Source organism: Hesperophylax consimilis, chromosome 27 (assembly GCF_061612785.1).
Source record: "Hesperophylax consimilis isolate HC1 chromosome 27, BYU_Hcon_1.0, whole genome shotgun sequence".
NCBI lineage: Eukaryota > Metazoa > Arthropoda > Insecta > Trichoptera > Limnephilidae > Hesperophylax > Hesperophylax consimilis.
In genome coordinates this window covers 13,673,426-13,696,479 of record NC_142862.1, presented here as the reverse complement: position 1 = coordinate 13,696,479, position 23,054 = coordinate 13,673,426, and the positions used below count along the sequence as shown (strand labels likewise).

Genomic DNA, 23,054 nt, shown 5'->3' with positions numbered 1-23,054 from the left:
ATGGACATCAATGTAGAACAAACATATTACATGATGGTAAATCCAAAAAATGGTGTTTCATGTGACTACAGATTATGAAACCACAAAAAATTTGCGCGGGACTAATGTTGCCAACGTAAAAACATAGAAACTGCTATCTAACATTTAATATTACAGCGTCATGGCCCCATGTTCAGGATTTTTTGTAATGGTATCACTCAATTGCCAGAGCTCCTACAAGGGAGCAACTTGACAAATGTAAATTATCTCTCATAGCGAGGTTGAGGACCGACTTATATTTGGGGCTTATGAAAAAAAGATGAGTGGAGATAGTAGGAAGAATGTTGCAAAAAAAGCATTTAAAATGGAAAATGCATTGAAAAAAGCATTTAAAATGCAAAATGGAAAATACCCATTTTGCATTTCCATTTGAAATTGATTTATTTGAAATAAAGCACATCTTTGATTACACGTTACCATTTTTTAGTGCAATGCATTGCTATCAAACTCAATCACGAGCCGCCCCTGCTTACAAGGCTCCAGTGATTATATTATGACAGGGACTGAAAAGATGAAAATTTGAAAATAAATAAAACAGTGTATGTTGGTTTTGTTTTTTTTTATCATTTATTATCACTTATCTCCCCCGTGCCTCCGATCGCAATTGTTTAATAATATTTACATCCTAAAATCGCGGCCGTCCACCGCCGTCCAATACATGCGCGAAACAAACACTCCCATCCAAAAAAAAAATGTCCCAACACTAATTATTATTCGTTTTTCGCGCACTCGTCCGCATGCGTAATCGTGTCACGTGTTTTCCGTACACTCATTTATTTAAATACCTACATACTCCAAGTATTAATTACACTTTAAAATACAGGATTACATTTACCTTGCTTTCATAGAGGATTTTCTTTCAAGTTTCAATTACGACATTTTTAAATGCACTTACGCAATAAAAGGTAGTAATGTTTTTTTTTTAATATACATCAAGTCTAAGCGTCATCATTTTTTTTTTGTTTTTTGTTTTATTATTTATGATTTACACATTGATTTTGGAATTTTCAGTATTTAGTGTTTTTTACGTGTAGACACAAGCCAATCTTAAAATAAACAATACAAGTTTTTTGCCTTCAGAGCAATTTTTTTTCGCTTCGTAAAATGAACATTTTTAAAAACGATATTTTACATTTGTTTATTTAATATGTCATTTAAAACAGAAATCTGACATACCGAACAAAAAATAAGTTTCAAATAAAGAGTCGTTTCCGGTTTTCGTAATAAATTCAGCAAACAGCAATTTATTTGTAATTTTTCAAGCAGATTAAATGAATTCTACCGATTTGCCAAGTTTTTTTTTAAATAAGAGTATATATACAAATTTACATCAATCCAAAACAGATTATAAAAATAAAATATTTGTTTTGGTATATTAGCAGAGGCAAATGCGGTAACAAATAAAAGTCTAATTTTCACAAAAAATATTTCACTTCAATACAATTTTTATCAAAATGTGAATAATATGGTTTTAATATCAGTCTATTGCACTATTTATTTATTTATAAAATTAGTCATAAAGCATCAAAGTTCTGAAAATAACAAGATTATTTAAAGTGTATTTTTTCAAAGTTTGTTAACCTGTTAAAAGAACAAAATTTATGAAATTATTATTTTTACCAACAGGGAAATTTAAAAAAAAAATTATTTATGTACAACCAAAATAAATGTCTGCTTGCTCAATTTTAAAACCGGAGATCTGACACAACAATTTTCTATGCATATCAGTTTTATCATAATTTTTCTCAGTCCCCTGCAAAAATAAAAATGTTAATGTATTTTTGCAGCTGACTGTAAAACAATATACATAACATTTTAGAAATACATATAAGTTCAATGGTAAAAATTTGAAACCAAATTTTTTTACATCTCAAATCATAATACAAAAGAGAAAGTATAGAGGAAAAAAAATAATGCATCTTTTTTTTAAATTTTCGGATAAAACCAAATACATAGTCCAAAAATCTATTGAGGAAAATATTATGTTTGCAACAACATCAAATAATTTAGTTTTGTTTTTTTTACGTTTTTTCATATTTTATCAGAATACATTTTTTGTTATTAATATAATTACCTAATTAACAAATTAAATAAAGACAGCCTTTTTTATTTTTCACCAACGCTTGTTAAAATGTTTACAAAAAAAATTGTTTAATTTTTTTTTCTTTACAATGTATGATCCTTACAGATTAAAGTTTACGACAATTGAAAAGTCTAAAAATGGTTGAATTTCGAGACTGCATTCAAGCCTAGATAGAGTTTGTGGATCTCTGTCAAAGAGATTACAACTGACTAAATAATATAATATGCATTACAACAGCTATATTATTGCAAATTGAATGCTCAAACCGTGAACATTAAAAAAATAAAGACAGTTATCTGAAGAGAAAGATCCATCTAAATGACATTTAGCATTCATTAAGTTCCTTTTTCAAAAACAACCACCAAACACAATTTTAGATTAAAAAAATCAATAGTAATATTGTCATTTTATCTATGGCCAACTTATCAAACATCCGTAAAATCAACTTCAACGGTAATTAATATTTGACCTCAATATGGCAACCATATAAGAGATTGATAAGTTTTAGAAATGGATAGCATCCATAAATTCAAAATTGTAGGAAATAATATTTGATCCCACTAAGATGGCCATTGAGTTTTTAAACTGGGTAGATTGGTTGACATTTTAAAGTTAGTAATTTTTTTAATCCAGGCTTCAATACAGCTTAGATTTTCCTTGCTTATTGTTTATTATGTAAATCTAAGACCCGTATTTTAGGGATGTGATTTTTTTGTGACAGCTATAATAATTAGATGGAAAACATACAAATGTATTGTAAATACTAAGGTTTTATATAAACATTTTACAAAGAGGTTAAATTCATCAAAACAAAAGTTGTGAAGATGAGATTAGTAGTAGTTTCTGAATGCAGAAATAAAGATAATGGTTTACAATTGTCACAAAAAATCACTCCTCTTTTTCATTTAATTTCACAAGCCTAGCTAACAATATTATTGAATCATTGTCATCAATACACAACACCTAGATTGGCTCCCACAAAATCAAATCAAACACCAATATATCATCACAGCAATGGACACAATTGAAATATAATAAAAGGTAATCCAAATGAATAAGGAATTGAAATGATATTATGGAACACTTCAAAAATAATTTAATCAATTGTTTCCAAAGATTCATTTTGATTGATTCAAAGGGAGGATGTTGTGAAAATTTTAGACTAGGTAATTTCGATTGCGCCCACCACATTATTTTGATAACTGTGGGGCCGTTCTAGGTAATTACCAATCGATGGAAACAATACTTCCAAAATCAATAGGGATATTATTTTATATTATCGATAGCTTATTATTTTAATAGCAAGTATTTTCCATATTTGAAACAGCCATATTGTTATTTAATATACACTTCATCGTCACATCGGTCATTTGTACTCAAATTCACCGACAGTGATGTTCGTTCACATTTTCAATTTAGCCATCAGTCAAATTTTCAAGTCAGAATATTACAGCACACTCAAGTTCTCCAGAGAACGTCAAGTATTTAGCTGCCAGATCACATTGGGCCAATACGTTGTGTTGAAACACGTTGGCCGGCCAACCGACTGTTGTCGGTTTTTCGTGAACACATCAAAGGATTTTGGCACCAAAAGGCTAACAGCGTTCAATCATCGTGGCAATAAATAGTTGGTGCCCAATGTGTTGGCCCAAAGTGTACTGGCAGCTTTAGATGCGCAAAAGATTACAAGATATTGTCCAAATGAGGTTGACCCCTAAGCAACAAGACTAAAGATCTGTTTTAGCCCAATAATTTATCAACCCTAAGTAATTTTTGTATCGGATTTACGTTGCATTACAGTACTACTGCATTTAAAAAATGTATGCAGATTTATTATTATAATGCAAAACAATTTTGCCACGGCTGACAAACCAAGCCACTGCCATATATTTCCGAAAGAAAGAATATTTTAAATAATTCAGGTCGTACAATGCCATAAAACTGCAGCACTGCGCGTTAATAATATCAATAAATAATAATATTGCGGGCCGTAAAGCCATTTGAATTTGACAAGCAACACAAATATGAATATGCCCAGAATACATCTATTGACAAGCAATGTGAACACACCAACATAAAGCATCTCGATAAATACACACTTTTGAATAAGTGTGTTGCGACACTGATAAGCAAAATGAATTACAGTTGTATAATTATCTTGAACCTTCTCGGTAACCAATTATGTTTGAACATTAGCAAGGATCTTGCCCCTCATCATCAACATCTTGAACACTGAACATTATTGAACCGATGACTACAAATGTTGGACATTGACGAGCATTTCGAACATCAACAAGGAGAAACTCGCACATCAATAAGCAGCGGTATCTTGTACGTTCAACGGGCAAATGCGAAACACTTGTGACACAATCTGAAACATTGACAAGCAACACAACTGAGCATCTGGAACACATCGCAACACACCACAGAAGAAGCACTGCTCAGCACTAAAACGGCATACGACAATTTCCCATTAAGGTATAATATATGTATGTACGATTACATAATATATGTTACATATTAGTCCCCTTTTGATTTCTGGGCGGGATTAGGCTGTACATCATGTGACCTCCATGGGTCCTTTTCTCTGTTGCGATGCGCCACCCTGTTGTTGGACGGCAGGCGTTGCGTTGGCAGGCGCGCCGGGAGCTGGGTTGACGACGTTGTTGGGCTGCTGCGCCGACACCACTACAGCGTTGGCGATGGAAGGGTTGGCGGGAGGGGCGTCGTTGATGTGGACGGTTCTCGCATCCTGGGCCTCACTGTAAAGGAGATTTTTATGATCAGTTTTATACAAGGATTTTCATAAGAATAGCCTAAAAATATGGGGAACACTTATATCAAAAGATCATAAGGTAAAAAGAAGAGTGAGAAACTTAAAAAAGACGTAAGCAAATATCTCTGTAAATCTAAATATAAAAGTTTTATTGGTTTGGTGTTCTGATAAAGGTACAATGTACATAGTAGCATTATCAAGTGCCCGTGAACACTTTGGAGGTTTTCCATTAATAAGGTTCTCATCATGTTACGAGAGATGAAAGGCTGATATAGATATTGAAAGAAGGGTAAATTTAGGTAACACTATAATGGAGAACGCGGTTGGCGCTAACAAAAAATTATCCAAAGAAAGGAAGTTAGCAGTTCACAATGGAATGCTGATACCTACCCTGATGAATGGCTATGAAGCATTGAATTGACAGAGAAAGGACGAAAGCAGAATGAATGTAACTCATGACTCGTAAACGTAACGCAACGACTGTAACATGTGGGTGGGTTATTATTCAATAACCCACGACGGCACACCCCTACTGAAGCAATCCCAACACTAGCCGGAGTTTGCCGAAGGTGTTACATATAACCTCATCATGAGTAAACTGATTCATTCAGGAAAGTTCTTTAAAAATGGAGCAGAGCAAGTAGCGCATCTCCCTGGTGCGAGCGCCCTAAGGGGGGGCTCCTTGGGGAACGAGCTCAAAGGATTGATTCATCCTCAATCGATAGAAGGAGTAAGGACGTGACTCTGGGAAGACTTGAACCAAGATACTATCTCCTTATGAAATTTAACACTAATCCTTTTTGTGATCACATCTGTTTGAGGAACGAGGTCTTTGCTATTCTGCACAACCGTCCTTCGGCATAAGGCAGCAAGTTTTTTTTGGAAATGACGCGGCGAGTTGTGGATGAATTCAGAACGGACCCTTGAGGAAGACTTAATTCGTAATTCGAAATTGTGCGCGCAGAATAATTTGTTTGTGTAATTCGAAAAAATTCAATTTTGGCAAAAAAAAAATCATTAAATTTCGTAAATCAAAATCTGAAAGACAACCGTGGCGGTAAAATGTCGAAAAATGTATTTTTTGGTGGTTTTACATCGTCCTAATTAGTGAATTTGTAAAAAATACTATATATTTACGCATGAATAGAAATTTTGCGGTCGATTTCCGTAGCGGCTGGCTTTTTAAACACAGATATACAAAATAAATTCATAAAAATGCAATATATTAACGCATAAATCAAGATTTACGAAATTTTGTGATTTACTTTGCAAAAATCGAATTTTTCAAATTACACAAACAAATTTTGGTGCGCGGCTATAATATATTTCGAATTGAAAAACCATTTTGTATGAAAAATTTTTCCTGGGAGAAATTTCGAATTATTGGGTAGGAATTAACGGGGTTCTACTGTAAAGGGTGTCCAGGGGTGGGGTAAAGTGCACAAACTTCGGGAGATGATTCTACTTGATAGTACAAGTCAAAAATATTTAAAAAAATATTTAAAAAAATTTAAAATTTCAATGTTTTCAGGTACAAACATTGAATTGTTTGTGAGGAGAAAATAATATTCTTCTAGGGAAAAATATTTTTGTATGAAATAAACAACGGAATTTCGAAAAAAGTTCTGTACCAGATTGGCGTCCAATTAACTTACATGACTAGCTAACTAAAAAATATACAATTCTACCATTAAAATATGATTTGAGATTTTCACGGCCAAAAGTATTTTTGTTGTTTGTTTTTGGGGTGTTATGCCGTGTTGTGCTAACTCCTTCTTTAGCCAACGTTTCGGACAACCTTACAGTGTCCATCACAGGGCTGATGTGTTGACACATCTGCCCTGATGATGGACACTGCAATGCTGTCCGAAACGTTGGCTAAAGAAGGAGTTAGCGCAACACGGCATAACACCCCAAAAACAAATAACAAAAATACTATCATTGGTTGCAGAGCAATGTATGCTACTAGTGCTATGGTGGTTCTAATTCTAAACATCACATAAACTGTGATGGGAGACAGATTTGATGCCAATTAATGCGAGACATATGTAGATGAAATAATGACCTTGTGTCATAACTCTGTCTTAACACACGCTCTGTTATTTTGACTCTCGGCATGGCCCACTTAATATTTCACTTAATCTTGCCATGTCTTCCTCGGGCGTCCAAGACATCTTCTAATAAAATTCAGGGTGCATATGAGGCAGGACGTACCCGTGCGAGGAGGGTCGCAGTTGCAGCATGCCTGCCAGCTCGCGCAGGCCGAGCGCCCCCGTGCCGGCGGCTTGCAGCAGGCGGTTGCGCTGCGCAGCCGTCAGCGTGCGCACCACCTTCACCTGGCGGCCCTGGTGGTGATGCGAGCTTAACGGGGCTCCGGGCGCGGCAGGGGGAGCGGCTGCACCGCCACCCGCCGCTGGGGCGGCCGGGTGTAGGTTCACCACAGCGCGGCGGCCTGCTTGCTGGACCAGACCTGCAAGCAAGAGACGGAAATAAGAAAAATGTGGAAATTACTTATTTAATAATAATAACATAGCATATAGTGCAGTTTAGTGTCATTTCACATCTCGGAAAAGCATGGTAAAAAGGTAGATTGTGACTTCTAGCTCAGACAAAAATGTCACTTAATGATCATTAAGATATCGTCAGAAAACTGACGATATTGAAATTTCATTAGCCAGGCCAGAAAGCAACATTAAGTTTTGGGAGGCGTGTTTGGGTATTGCCGCCCGGGAACCATTCATTGGATAACCAACACCTCAGCCGGTCTACCCAAGTGGTTTGCTAAGTTTGGTGGTTTAGCAGGGGTGCCCGGGTTCATCGGGTGAGGTGTGTTCAGGATGCTGCCCACTAGCTGCGTGGCATGCCAGATTGACAGAGGCTGGTTTGGGGAGACCCTTTGACCTCTCCAACTGGTCTCTCGACTATGCAGTAGAACCTTGTTAGTTCAAAATCCACGGGACATCAAAAATGAAATTTCGAATTCGTATTCCCAAAATGGAGTTCCTCGGCCGCCCCATCAAATTAGGGTAGAATCTTTGAAGTAAATTCGTAATAATATGAACTAGCAGTTAAAAACCCACTCCGCGGGTTTTTTGCTGCTGGGCCCTGCAGGCGGCACTTCGTTAGGCTTCGACCAGTTTAAGTGATAACAACAGTTACATTTAGTAGGTAGATATTAGGACATTCACAGAGAGAAGGTGAGTGAGTATATATTGTTAAAACACGAAACACGAAGGAGTCAATGAATGTTCAATTTGTGTTTCATGTTTTTTTTATTGTTAGGTAGGCAGTGTCTACACTGCCTACAAACAAACACGAATTATGCGTGAACTTCATATCGGTGTTCTGTCAAAATGGTGCGTCAGTTGGCAAATTTTCGCGTAAATTATTATTTACGTAAATAATATTAAATGTCAATATTTTTCAAAATCGTAAATGCAAAAAGTTGTTGTTTTTTGTCATAAAGTTGAATCAAATGTTTTTTTTTAAAAATGCATATTAAAAACGGTAGTTGTAGGTAAAGTTTTACTCAACGCTTGTTAATGGTCAAGTAATTTTGCATAACCATGTGTATTGTTAGCTGCATATTTAAATATTGGCACCAGTCATTTGTTTCGCTCTTATGCCGCCAGAGGTGCGCTCTGTCGGCCAATAGGGAAACTACTCCAGTTTCAAGGAACCTCAGAACGCGTGGTTCTTTACAAACGTCAAATATTTAACCACTCAGAACATTAGAACGTCAAAAGGCGTAAATATGATAATAGCGGTCAAGACATTAGAACGTCTTTTCACGTAAATGCGCGAGATTTTACAAAAATTGATTTATTTCCATCACTAGTATACCGATTCTCATGATTTAAAAAACAGAGTATCGATAATGAATAACGCTACGCGTCTGTATTCAAAAATATCTATGGAACGTAGAGGTTTTTTATCTGAGCCGATAGAATCATCAATCTTTTTCGTTCCCGTTGGTTAGCATTTTTCACAAATACCCTACTCAAGTTTTTCGAGTTTTTCACATTAATACCCAATAATGGACAAGTAAGTAATTATTTTATTGTTGAGATATATATCTGCCACTCTTTCGTCATGTATTTAGTTGGTTTGAAGTGTTTTTGATGTAAAAATCGTTATTTTCCAGCACACTTTCATGTAGCTCGAATTTTTCATCGCGTTGAACGTTGATTTCGTAATAAATCGCCGCTATTACCGCTTGAAATTGTATATGTCCATAAGATCATGTATTCTATTGTAATATTTACCAAAAACATGAGTAATTTCATGACAATATTGTTATTTTTGATCGTTTTTAGAAATATTGGCAAAAAGAGTCGATTACGTCAATCAACAAGCATTAGTGATGTCACTTCCATTTTTTTTGAAAAATTCGAATTCGAATTTTTTCTGTGTGAACTGATATTTGAGTAAACCATTATAATTTTTCTACGAATAGCCTGAAATGGAATCTGACGAATCCCAACGAACCCATACCGGATGCTTTTTTAGAGCAGCTGGAAGCCGAAGACTCCTCTGGAGCCGATAGCAGCAACAGCAGCTTTGGGGAAGTACAGGAGGCCATCGAATCCGACATCGAGGAAGCCGAAGAGACATTTGATGAGGTGATTTATATAATTAAAATCAATACTTTTTGTAATGTTTATTTTTTTATTCCGTCAATAAAATCAAATGTTTTTCAAATTTTTTTTCAGTCTGCTTCGTTTTTTGCGAGCACAGAAGAGGCTCATCAAATGCTCTTCATGGATACTGATTCGATGGTGGCTCCTGCTACCCAAGGCTCCAGTGGAGATCTGGCAAGTGGCGGTGGACATGTAGAAGGTATATACATTGTAATGAACAAAATAAATATATAAAATTGTTTATATATACATATATAAACAATTTTATTTATGTTGTGTTGCCTTTGCATTATATTTTCAGAATGGGAGCAGATGGAGCGTCAAAGTGCTGACAGTGATGCAGAAGCTGGACAAGCAAGCGTTAGTCACGTAGAAGGTATATGCATTATTATATATGTTAATACATTCTTATTTATCTTTTGCAGCATTTATCCATGATAATAATAATAATATTTGGATGACTTGTATAGCGCCGTTTTTTACCATTCACACTTTTAGAAATATACAGGACCATAATTACCTGTGTCCTATTCTTATATTTTCAGATTTCCAGTTCCTGCAGCCGCCTGTTTCACCGGCCGTACGCGGGAGCCGTGGAGGGCGACGTGGAGGGCGACGTGGAGGGCGCAGCGGGGTGAGGGGACGACGTGTTGTCGGAGAGGGAGGGGCCTGGTCTTCGGGACAATCACCCATTTTGGTAGGCGATTCTGATGACGAGCTCCCTCCCCAGTTCCTGGCTTTGCCTCGGGCACAAACCGCCCGTGCAGCTCGCGGTGGACGTTCGCGCCGAGCGCGGGCTACTGCGGGAGCCGCACGGCCGTTGGGGCGCTCTCATCATCAGTCGTCAAATGAGTCTGCTGATGACGAAATGGACGGAGCCTTGTTGTCTGATGACGAAATCGAGGCCGTCCATTCGTCACCAGATTCCTTGTATTTGTTCCCTGATGATCCGAGCGCAGCCAGCTTCTCTTGGACTGGCATTTCTTCATTTGCCGGTCAAAGAGAACGGTTCGTGCCCGAAAAGTCAGGAGCAATTAGAGAGTTTTTGACTCCATATGATTCTTTTCGTGCTATTTGGACAGATGAAATTCTGGATCATATTGTTGAAGAAACGAATAAGTATTCGAGGGACTCTCGTGTTCATGGTGACCGAGGCAGTTCATGGAGGGGCACAAATCGCCATGAGATTTTGATTTTGTTTGCTTTTTACATGATGCTAGGAATTATTCGCATGCCGAGCATAAGGTCGTGTTATTCAAACACTTGGTTAATGAAGACTTCTGTATTTCGGCAACTACTATCCCTTGCTCGTTTTAGTGAGTTGACGAAATATTTGCATTTCGCCGACAGTGATCTAATCCACACTAACTCTGAACACAAGAAACTTGCAAAGTTATTGCCAATAATTAATCACTTGAATGCAAAATTTCAGGAACTTTATATTCCTAGCCAGAACATTGCAGTTGACGAATCTCTTACAATGTGGAAAGGTCGTTTGGGTTTTAAACAATACATAAGAACAAAGGCTGCTAGATTCGGGATTAAATCTTTTGAGTTGTGCGAATCTGCGACTGGATATTTGTGGTCATTTAATATTTATACAGGAAAAGATCATTCACTTGCTGGTACATTCGCGGAAAAAGTGTTGAAATCAACACTTACGGTGGTGAATTTAATCAGGCCACTTTTGAATAAGGGTTATAGCCTGTGGATGGACAATTGGTTCAACTCTCCACTACTCGCTCGGTACCTCAAGCGGAACAAGACTGACTGCGTCGGGACATTGCGTACTAACAGAACCGATGTTCCGCCAGCAGTCGGTCGAATGAGCTTAAAGGATGGACAAATGTTCGGTCGCCACGCTGGTGATGTTGCCATACTGTCGTGGCAAGACAAGAAGAAGGTGACGACAATATCGACATTTCATGGCGCGGAAACTGAAATTGGTCGTTCTAGGGGCAGGGAGCAAGTATACAAGCCGACAGTTATCAGAGACTACAATAAATACATGGGGGGTGTGGATAAAAAAGACCAGATGCTGGAACCTTACTTACTTGAACGTAAGAGATGCAAGAAATGGTATCTCAAACTGTTCAAGCGCATGCTCAATGTGAGTATTCTTAACGCGAAAATTTTGCATTCCCAGTCACAGAGTTCGGAGGTACTGCACATGAATTTTCGGCTGGCTCTTGTACAAGAGTTGGCCGACCATCACCTCACGTTGTCCGTGCCTCCGAAACCAAGGCAGTCATTTGTAGGGCCATACAACCATCCCTTCCCCGCAATCCCTAACGCCCACTACCCCGCCTACAATGACTCGCCGCTGGCTGGGGATGCAAATAACCCTGTTCCTCTTACGAAGCCACGTACTCAAAATTGCGTTATTTGTAAGAGGAACGACATAAGAAAATCTACAGTTTTAGGATGCAAAACTTGTAAAGTTCCGTTGTGCATGGATCCGTGCTTTGAAATATATCATACTACAATTGTAGTATGATAATTTTCAAAGTGGCAACCGCGGTATGTATAACGAAATCTTACAAGTTTTTCACAAAACTGTAGATCATATGCTGAATGAATATTCACTTTGAGTGGAGTAGAGTTCCAGCGTTTTCTCTTGTCACGCTTCTCACATATTTTTGTTGTTTCGATTATGGGTTTTTATAGATCTCCTCTATCTTGTGAAATAGTCAATTCTTGTTCTGCACTTTGAAATGCGGTATAGTCATCATAGTTCATCCCTCATGTTTCACTTGAGTGTTGAGCGACTGGAGGTTAAATCAATTTGCCCGTCTACGGTATTTTCTCTTTCAATGTCGTCGAATTAACTTCACTACTTCTTTTGCGATTAATGTACCAGCAAAGTTTGTTGTTTATCTTGTGTAAATAATTATGATTGCAATTTATCTATCGCAAAGACACTACCCCTTATTTGTGTATTTCTGACTCTAGCTGTCTAGTTTTTGTGTTTTGTGGAAACCGATTGATCATTTCACCTTTTGCGAGGTCTTCAATTTTTTGTTTTGGCCGAGTTTAAGTTTTGTCTTCTTGTCATTCGGTAGGTTCTTATTGGCAAGTATCGAAGCGTTTCTTCTTTTCATAGAAAGCTGGGGTTCGTTTAATGGACAAGTATTTTCTGTAATGCAACATGTCTTCAACAACCATTGGTTTTTTAACATGCCTGCATGCTGCATTTGGACTCAACCCATGTATCAGAAAATGCAAATAAAATGAAGTATTATGACTTTTGGTACCATCTATAACGACTTAGGTGATGATCTGAATTAGACTCCCCCCGCATCTATTTGATCTTCAATAATAATCCAGATAATAATTCTAGACAGTCGTATCCATAAAGTCAAAAACCTTTCATCTTCACCTTCACTTCCTACTACATTGTAAATAACTAATTAAATAGAGCCTAATAATTCATAATAAGTTGTTCAGCGCCCTTGAGGCGATTTTTCACAAAAACGGCGCTATAGAAATCATCCAATTATTATTTTTAATGACTGTTTATTTTCTTTCCAAAAGGCACGACAAAAATTATACCTGTCATACTCTCTGGAGCTCCGCACAGGACGTCATGGGTTTTTTTTGTTCTGGTTTTTTGTTATATTTTTTTGTGTTTTTATGTGTAAATGGAAATAAATATTATTAAATTTAAATATTCGTACTGGAAAAAAATGTTGAATGAATTCCACAAGTTTCACTTCTAACTGGTTTTTTGTTATATTTTTTTGTGTTTTTATGTGTAAATGGAAATAAATATTGTTAAATTTAAATATTCGTACTGGAAAAAAATGTTGAATGAATTCCACAAGTTTCACTTCTAACGTGGCGTGGCGTAACGTGTTTTTATTTTATTTTTTAAATGTGAAAATATGATATTTAAAATAGTTGTACTGGAAAAAAATGTTAAATGAATTCCATAATGTATGATTTCCAAAATATGATAATATGAATCAAATATTATTTTACTTTTTTGTTTACTAATCTCCTGATATGGATTATATCTTATATTTCACACCGGAGTCAATATGTACAAGTTTGTATTTTATGAGTAATATTATTTATTATTGTGTAAAAAAAAAAAAAATCATCTCATATGCTCATGGAATTGGAATTGTCACTGTAACCATGTTTAATTTGTATGCTTATTGTCATAATTGTATGTGATATATTCTGTTGGCGAGCCAAAAAACAATAAATAAATACATAAATCATGTGTTTTTATTTTTGTCTAGCTACATTCAATAATAACCATGAATTTGAAATTATTTCGAGCTGGATGTCCAAAAAAATTCGAATCGTACCAAAATTGTTCCCATCACTATTAAGAGCTAACTTCACACCACTTGTCGATATGACAGATTGTCAGTTGTTTCCCGCGATATTTCTGCTTTTTCATTATAAAATAAATAAGTGTATACTTACATGTTTTCAATAGATTTCAACAATTATATATAATTCGACCTGTGTGCTAACGTTTTTGTGTAAATACAGTATTGAATTGCAAAGTTTCAATGTGAAATCACGTAGTAACAAATGTGCCTAGTTTTGGAGGTTATATCAAAATAACGCCAAGAACTGAAGTATTTCAAATTACAGAAATACAAATTGTTTATAATCCCATATATACGACAATAATGCATCGGTTGAAATCGATTGCCGTTGTAATTACGTTTTATAAAAAAATAAATTAAATAATTTAATATTTCCATTTTGCATTGAAATCGTAAAAAAAAAGTGAAGACATCATTAACTAAATAATTTATTAAAAATATTTTAGTTTGGACGGTTAATATTTTGAGGTGACTAATAGTTTTTAAATATATTTCTTCAGTATATAAAGTGTTATTTATTTATGCTACTCAGAAAAAAGGTTCATTTTGAAGGCTTCGAAATAATGGTAAGCTCATTTTTACAAATTTTTGACGTTTTCATAAAAAAATATATATTTAGAAACGCAAATATTTACGTTTTACAAAACAATACGATAATGGATTTCATAATCTTTCCAAAACATTTTTTAGAATGAGGCTACGTTTCCCAAGACGTGAGTTATGATGCTTTTAGCAAAACTCGTAAATAACACAAAAATTATCACGTTTGACAGCTCTCAAAGGCACACATATTATATTATTGTCTTTGTCTGAGAGGTTAACACCTAATTGTGGATAATTTTTATTGTAATGTAATTAATCAAATGGATTATTAACTTTCTAAAACATATTTTTTTCGATATTATCCAAAAATTATATGAGCAGAAACGATGTTTTTGAAGAAATATCGTATTACATGAGGCGATCCAAAAAGTAGTACATTGTCTAACAGCAAGACATCAAAAAAAAAAAAAATTTAAATACGTTTTTGGCACGAAAGTTTCCTCGTTAAAACTTACTTTTTTTAGTGGCGAACCTGCCGCTTGGAAATATAACTACGACGGAATTTCTTCTGTGAGTTATAAGAGGTTTCAGTTTTGATCGCCGTGAGGTCACAAGTAAATTTGGTAACGGTATTTCAGTATGAAACATTTTGTATGAAAAAATTTTTCTGGGGATATTTTTTGGTGAAAATTTCGAATTATGCGTTTTTCGAATTATCGGCGTTCTACTGTATTCAGACATCCGTCACTCCTGGACACACTGATTCCTGATCCCCGCCCAACTCTAACACTTTTTAACTTCACAGAAGTTTCTCTTCTAAAAAAGATCCTGGACACAGCATCCCCAAAGATGACATAGTCACTGAGGGAAAGTATTTTTCTCAGGGCTTCCTGTGAGGGGTCAATGTAAAAAAAAAAGCGGTGAGGTACACTTACCATCGCGCTGCCCCAGCAAGTGCCCCTGGAGCCTCAGCTTGAGAGACTCGGTGACTGCCACGGTCACCAGCTGCTGCTGCCCCCCTTGCTGATGCTGGTTCGGCTGCTGATTGGCGGTTGTGCCAGCATTCACTGTCATCTGGAAATTTTTTGGATAGTGAATTAGTTAAAAAAAATCAGTTTGTAAAATCAGTTGTGTATAATTTTAAACATGTTTATATTCACTGTCATCCCAGAATTCAGTTATGTTCTAGAATGGCATGGTCAATCAAGAGAATTAAATACTTGGGTCAAGTCATGTCAAGAGTCACAATAAACATAAGAAAAGATTTATAAATGTGGATGAAGCCCCAAAGATTTGTGTGGCATTAGATTGATAGCAAGTTAAATAAAATAAGAATAAAGTGAACTAACCTGTTCTTCATTCCCTATCCTTCTGGCTGCATCATGCTGCAACTTGCGTCCGATCTGCTGCTGCACCGCCTTTGTGACTGCATTGTGTCCGAGCGTCTTGTGTGTGGCGGCCACCGCCTTGTGCGTGCCCGCCACCTCTTTATGCCCACCCGCCACCGCCTTCACATGCTGAGCCAACAGCAGCTGCGGCCGACTCAACCTGTCCGTCCCCAACCTACTGATGACTTGACGCACGACGTTTGGTGCACGAACTTGGACTACAGCCAAACCTTGCCCTTCCGGCCGCTTCTTGATTTGCTGACTTGATGAAATCGGAATGTAGATACCGCCTTGTTGCGGGGATTGCGATGTGGCATTTAAAGGCGGCGGCGTCACAGCTCTAAACATCTGTTGCTTCTCAGCCGTGACAAAGATCCGCTTTTCGTTCATCACGTTTTTGAGCGTAAAGACGGAGCTGCCCATGCGTTTTTCCACTTTGAAATCGTCCATCTTCAAGAGTTGTTTCTCATTGCTGTTAGAATCGTTCCATTCTACGCCGTTGGTTCCCGATATGGCGTGATTTGAGTCGTCGTTGCAGGAGTGAAGGCTGTTTGGCGTCCCTGTTGAGGGGGTGAAGACGCTCGTATGATTGGAGCTTGAATCCGATGATTTTGATGTTAAAATTGGAGAGTCTAAACTGGATGGGTTATCAAAAAGTTTGTCGCTGGGCCCGTTGGTATTTCTCCAAGAGTTGATTGGTGATATTCCTAATTCTATGTCCAGTCGAGGGTCTGGTAGTAAGTTGTCCCCGTAGAGGTCTGACAGGGTGAACTCTGAGCTGGTGAAGAGGCTGGCATCATTGAAGGTTAGATCCGTGGGGGACATGGGCGCCAACGGGGGCAGGGGAGGCAGGACCTGTACAGTGATGGGGGCCCCATCCGTGAGACGGATCTCCCCATCCATGGGGGTGGACATTTTGGGGGACGGGGGAGGAGACTGCGGCCTGAAGTGAACGCTGAAATTGAGAAATTTGTTAAAATAAAAGGTCGATATTTATTGATCAATTTACAAAAACAAGATTTTGAAAATTTCTCCTAGGAAAATTATTTAAATCAATCAAGTTGGTAAAAAACCAATAATTACTGATAAAAAACAAATTACAGTAGAACCCCGCTAATTCGAACCCCGCTAATTCGAACCCCGCTAATTCGAACCCCGCTAATTCGAACCCCGCTAATTCGAACCCCGATAATTCGTAAAAACGCGTAATCTGAAATTTTCACCAAAAAAATTTCTGCAGAAAAAAATTTTCATACGAAAATTTTTTTAATTCGAAATTCGTTAATTCGTAATTCGAAATTTATTATTGTCCGCGCACGAAAATTTGTTGGTGTAATTTGAAAAAATATGATTTTTCGAAAAAATATGATCATAATATTTCGTAAATCTGAATATAAAAGTCAGCCGTGGCGGTAAAACGCAGAAAAATGTATTTATACGTAGTTATACATTGTCCTAATAAGTATTATTATTTTGTAAATCTGAATCGATTTACACTGGAATGTCGTACTTTTTCAAATTTATTTCAAATATCCGAGATTGAAGGGCCGAGAAAATACGTTTTACGCGGATATATGTCGTAGTTTTACGAGTTTACACCAAATATCTGAATTTAAAGGGTCGATTTACGCGTAAATTATCGTATATTTGCGAATTTATTTAGAATATCTGAATTTTAAAGGGCCCGCCGCGACGGAAATTGGACGCGAAAATTCAATTTACGCGAAAATTCAATTTACGCGGAAATATATATTATTTTTATTAACTTTACTTCGAATATCCGAGTTAAAAAATACGGCGCGACGAAAAATTTCGATTCACGCCGAAATATGACATATATTATTTGTTACGAATTTACTTCAAATATCTGAACTTAAAAGGCCGGCCGCGACGAAAAACTGCCGATAAAATTCGATTTACGCGGAAATATAATATATTTTTACGAATTTACATCAAATATCCGAATTTAAAGGGTCGGCCGCGCATTCTCAATTTACACGGAAATATATCATATTTTTGCGAATTTATTTCGAAAATCTGAATTTAGAGAGCCGGCCGCGGCGGAATACGGCCGCGAATTCTCGTTTTACGCGAAAATATATCGTATTTTTACGAACTTAACTTAAATTCAGGTATTTTAAAGGGCCGGCAAATTAAAAATTACCGCGAAATCTCGATTTACGCGGAAACATATCGTATTTTTACGAATATCTCAATTTAAAGGGTAGGCCGCGACCGAAATCGGCAGCGAAATCTCGATTTACGCATAAATATATAGCATTTTTACGAATTTATTGCGTAAAAAGCTTGTTAATTCGAAATCCACGGGACATCAAAAATCAAATTTCAAATTAACGAATTCCCACATAATTCAGAATTTTATGAAAAAAAAAAAAAAAAACGCCAAAAAATCGATTTTCTCGGCCGCCTCTTCAAATCCGGGTGGTATTTTAGGAGTAAATTCGTATTAATACCAGTTATTTCTTTATTTTCGCGGCCGATTACCATAGCGGCCGGCCCTTTAAATTCAGATATTCGCAATAAATTTGTAAAAATGCTATATATTTACGCGTAAATCTAGATTCGCGGCCGACCCTTTAAATTGAGATATTCGTAAAAATACAATATATTTCCGCGTAAATCGAGAATTCGCGACCGTATTCCGTCACAGCCGGCTCTTTAAAAACAAATATTCGAAATAAATTTGCAAAAATACGATATATTTCCGTGTAAATTGAAATTTCGCAGCCGGTTTTGTGTCGCGGCCGACCCTTTGAATTCAGATATTTTGTATAAATTCGTAAAACTACAACATAAATCCGTATAAAACGTATTTTCTCGGCCCTTCAAACTCGGATATTCAAAATAAATTTTTAAAAATTGTAAATCGATTCAGATTTACAAAATAATAATATTAATTAGGACGATGTATAGCCACGTAAAAATACATTTTTCGGTGTTTTACCGCCACGGCTGACTTTTAGATTCAGATTTACGAAATATTATGATTTATTTTCGCAAAAATCAAATTTTTTCCAATTACACGAACAAATTTTCGTGCGCGGACAAAAATAAATTTCGAATTACGAATTAACGAATTTCGAATTAAAAAACCATTTTGTATGAAAAAAATTTTCTGCAGAAATTTTTTTGGCGAAAATTTCGAATTACGCGTTATTTCGAATTATTGGGGTTCTACTGTAATTTCATAAAAATCATTAAGAATTAAAAAAATTGTGTGCAAGTTTTAAATAAAAACATAAATTTATTACATACAAAGGGGTTCATTAATATCAATTTTCCTGACTGAAAGACCGTTACTTCTGATGAGGAAACCTTATAATATGCAGGGTTATACTGTATATTTTGCACCTTGCACATAAACTCATGTTAGCCAAAATTTAAAATCATATAGGAATAAAATGAAAATGAGTTAAAAATTCACCAAATCTAAAAAATACCTCTAGACTTTAGACTGAGTTCCTACTGCATGGAACCAGTGGAACTATAATAGAGAATTTTGAGAGGTTTAATTCCTGGCTTTTCAGATCTAGTCACTATACCACTTCAAGCAATGTTTCAACACAGAATGGTGGTCTTTCAATCTAGCAAAGTATTAAAGTAGTAGAAAGAATCGAGTATTTTCCATTCACTAGCCAATAAATGTAAAAGTAAGTTATATATAAATCCCATAGAGAAACTTGTAACAGTTATCAAGAAATAGCTCACCAATCAGTGAAGATCTCGTCCACCTCAGCTGCAGTCTTGTGTCCCGGCATCATGGCAAACCTCTTAAGGCCTCTCCTCACCAGCATGTCCGCCATCCTCCTCTTCTCCCGGCCCCGCATATGGAAGGGTTCCTCGCCCCCACTCTTGATCACCTTGTTGCCAAACTCGTCCACACTGATGCGCCGGTCCCCAGTGGCGAGGCACTCACCGCCGCTCCGCCGATCGCTCATGCCAAACTCGTCGAGATTGCTCCGCACACCACCAAACTCTTTGTCACTAAAGTCCTCGCTCAGTCTATTTCTACAAGCAAATTCATCACTGACACTATTCCTAATTTCGTCTATGCTCACGTCCCTATTTCTAATGCGGTCAAAGTCGTCGTCGCGATTCGAACACGCGCCGATGATAAAATCACCATTTTGAAATTCACCGTTGTCCTCGTTGCAACTGTTCATGTCCTCCATTTTGATGATGCGTTCAATCTGATCGCTGATTGATAACTTGTCACAATTGGTGCCGAAGGTGAACCGATCCCCACACGGTTCGCTCTTAATCCTAACATCACTATTCCACTTTTCACTGTTGAAATTATTTGTATTGTTTATATTGCTAACACTATCCGGGTCGAATTCTGTTTTGATGATGATACTATTGGCGGTTGTTTGTTCGAGCCGGAGTTCTTTATTACTAATACTATGGTGTTTATCGATGGTGTGACTATTGGTGGTATTCCTACAGGTGTCGTGTGTTGGTGGTTTGTCCTGTGGGAGGTCGAGGGCATGTGAATCGGTGATTGTGTAGTCCATTGCGGCCCAGAGGCGGTCCAGCGAGGCGTGCGAGGAGAGGCGGTCGAGGATGACGCGTCCGCCACGCCCCAGTCTTCGCCGCGCCAGACCGATGAAGCGGGAGGTGGGGTGGCTCAGAGATGTGAGGGTATACCTGGAAGGACAAAATACTAATTAGAGTATACCTTTTTGGAGTTTCCCATCGCAGCATACAAATATGGGAAAAAATTTTTAATTTCGTGTGGGCGCTGTCATTGATAGTTAATGGCTTAGATGCGAATTTGGGGAATGACACAGCGAGCTGTGGATGAATTCCATAACTGCAAGTTCGGGACCGTTTAGACTCACACAAGAGGAACCTGAGGATAAATTTTGGGGACAATGTGAAGTCGACAGAACACGATTCAAGTTTACCATCGCAGTGCCACCTCCATAAATTGCGTACGCTAACATAAATTCATTTGAAATGAATTAGACACTCTCTCTCTCTCTCTCTCTCTCGCCTATATTGTAGTTACAAACATTTTAGTTGCATTCTTGAACTCCAATCAAATTGAATTTGCATATTGTATTGTTTGAGAAGAAGTGAGTTATTATCCAAGGAATTACTCCCCACAAACCCTTTGAATAAGATTATACCATAATTACTTGTGACAATACCTACATTATATGGCAAGCGTTGTAGTTTGTTTGGGTAAATATCTAGTAAATTTGGTGAACATTTACTCAATTTGTCATCAGTTTACATTTTAAAGTTCAAGCATCACTTTGTCAGTTGTAAATAATAATTTATTTATGATGCAGATTTACTATTTTACACATTCTTTGCTGTTCTTTGTCATTTTAGTGGTAAAGTGTTTGGGGAGTCAAAACTTATTTTGCTGAACAAAGTATTTGTTGCCATAGTTAATTATTATTGTTGGACAATTTAGTATTAGTGGTCATGTTCTTAAAATTATTCCTACAGTGTGCCTTACCCAATACAGATCTAATATTATAACACTAAATATACTGTTTATACAAAGTGATGACAAAATGTAGAATAACAATAAATGCAGGACAGGACAAAACAATAATATTAAAACTAAAACATAATATAAAATAGGAAATTTGTGCTCGGAAATGAAAATCTTCTGAGCAGACATTTTAAAAGGTACAATAAGGCAACCGAAACCAAACAATTACCGGAAGTTTGAGAATATTATTATAAAATATTGAAAAGAAGTTAAGATTTATGAATGGTAAGATAATAGTGTAAATATTATAAATTGACCTAATATAATGTATATATTGAAAGCTGTAGTTATCCCAGTAATTAAAAAATAAATAAAAATTACGGGACCAATTTGCCAGAAATTATAGTAGAATATATATATATATGAGTGGGGGTATTCATTACCTCAACCTCTGATCCGTATCGCCGGGGAAGGTGTTCTCTTTAGCACAGCCATTTCTCCAAGGGACGTCCACAGACGGACCGAAACTCGCAGTTGGCTAAAAAAAATTATATAAAAAACAATAAGTATGATATTGCATAACTAAATAGTAGATAAATAAACAAATGCGTCGGGTCCCAACAGAGGGGTCAAGGGTTCAATTCCTCTGCTGCCTACGTCCTCCATCATTGCACAAGTAACATTTTCTGCTTACATAGATGAGAGTAGAAGTTTTTAAAATATTGTCAGGTTATTCATGATCCGGGATTATCTTTCTTTTAAATAAATAATCTAATGCATAATGGATGCTGTAGCACTGTACACACAGATAATTCCTCCTTATATAGATGGCGATAAGGTTTAACGTAGACATGACATGACACATAGAACTCTAATTTTATAACTACATTTCAAACACAATGGTTTCCTTCGAAATGCATCAGCAGATGGATCCAGAATGGTAATTTTATATTTACATTCTGAACACAGGTTTTAATTTAAGAGGGAACCTTGTGCAAGTCCCCAATTTTAATTAAAACTACACCCAGAACACGAAAATGGTTGATGAATGGTCCAGTTTTTGCAACACAGTCCGCAACTAGAATTTTAATTTTTTTTCAAACACGTAAATGATTTCCTTCTTAAATGCGTCTGCAGATGAATTGAGTACACTGGAATGTCGTATTTTTGGGAATTTATTTAGAATATACGAGTTTGAAGGGCCGAGAAAATTCGTTTTACGCTGTAATATGTCATATTTCTAAGAACTAAATATCTGTTAAACATGGGCCGCGGCAATAATTTAGATTTACACATAAATATATAGTATTTTCACCAATTTATTTCGAATCGTTTGAGTGGATAAAGGTACAGATAAAAATGTAAGATAAACCTGAATGAAGGTTGTATGTGTTTGGTAAAAGGGAATGGTGTGTGAATTATCCAACAGGACTTGTATGTTTCCTCACCATATGATACTGGCATCCAGGCTTTCTCCGGAAGGCAAAGGGCCCCGAAGGATCTGGTGGAGGGGCTGCCTCCGCAGCCTCTCCTTCCGAGGAGCTGCTGGAACCGGAGACCACACCTACAAAATAAAATAATTTTTAAGTACATTGCTTTTGAAGAGGAAGATACAATACCAGTTGTAATATTACAAACAATATAATTTAATTGGAGAGCAATTTAGCTCATTTCATTCTCATTCCCCTCTCTCTATGTGCATTCCATCTTATAACATTTGTAAACTCCATAGACATCCAAATTAATAGACTTACCCTAATATGAAATCT

General features: G+C 36.6%; 2 protein-coding genes across 3 annotated transcripts in view; one reads left to right on the top strand and one right to left on the bottom strand.

The window, feature by feature from the left end:
* Nucleotides 1-523: 523 nt before the first annotated feature.
* Nucleotides 524-23,054, bottom strand: part of E(Pc) (Enhancer of Polycomb) — a 45,082-nt gene continuing 22,551 nt past the window's right edge. For both annotated transcript variants that reach the window (XM_089648380.1, XM_089648381.1), the window contains exons 8-14: nucleotides 22,734-22,849; nucleotides 21,729-21,823; nucleotides 19,545-20,483; nucleotides 15,777-16,770; nucleotides 15,363-15,501; nucleotides 7,113-7,368; nucleotides 524-4,884 (exon numbers count right to left, since the gene is read on the bottom strand). In XM_089648380.1, coding sequence (XP_089504506.1) covers nucleotides 4,683-4,884; nucleotides 7,113-7,368; nucleotides 15,363-15,501; nucleotides 15,777-16,770; nucleotides 19,545-20,483; nucleotides 21,729-21,823; nucleotides 22,734-22,849 — 2,741 coding nt within the window. In that variant the 3' untranslated portion in view covers nucleotides 524-4,682. The remainder of the gene's footprint in view (nucleotides 4,885-7,112; nucleotides 7,369-15,362; nucleotides 15,502-15,776; nucleotides 16,771-19,544; nucleotides 20,484-21,728; nucleotides 21,824-22,733; nucleotides 22,850-23,054) is intronic.
* On the top strand, nucleotides 8,411-10,069 carry LOC149410620 (uncharacterized). Its single transcript, XM_089648382.1, has 4 exons — nucleotides 8,411-8,942; nucleotides 9,355-9,520; nucleotides 9,611-9,737; nucleotides 9,840-10,069. The coding sequence occupies exons 1-4, from the start codon at nucleotides 8,935-8,937 to the stop codon at nucleotides 9,974-9,976; spliced, it is 438 nt and encodes a 145-aa protein (XP_089504508.1). The 5' UTR covers nucleotides 8,411-8,934; the 3' UTR covers nucleotides 9,977-10,069.

What these genes read in the sequence shown, in the direction of transcription:
- LOC149410620 (XM_089648382.1), top strand. An exon ending in CCGAAGAGACATTTGATGAG is followed by an intron (nt 9,521 to 9,610) that starts GTGATTTATATA and finishes ATTTTTTTTCAG; the next exon opens with TCTGCTTCGTTTTTTGCGAG. An exon ending in TGGCGGTGGACATGTAGAAG is followed by an intron (nt 9,738 to 9,839) that starts GTATATACATTG and finishes TTATATTTTCAG; the next exon opens with AATGGGAGCAGATGGAGCGT.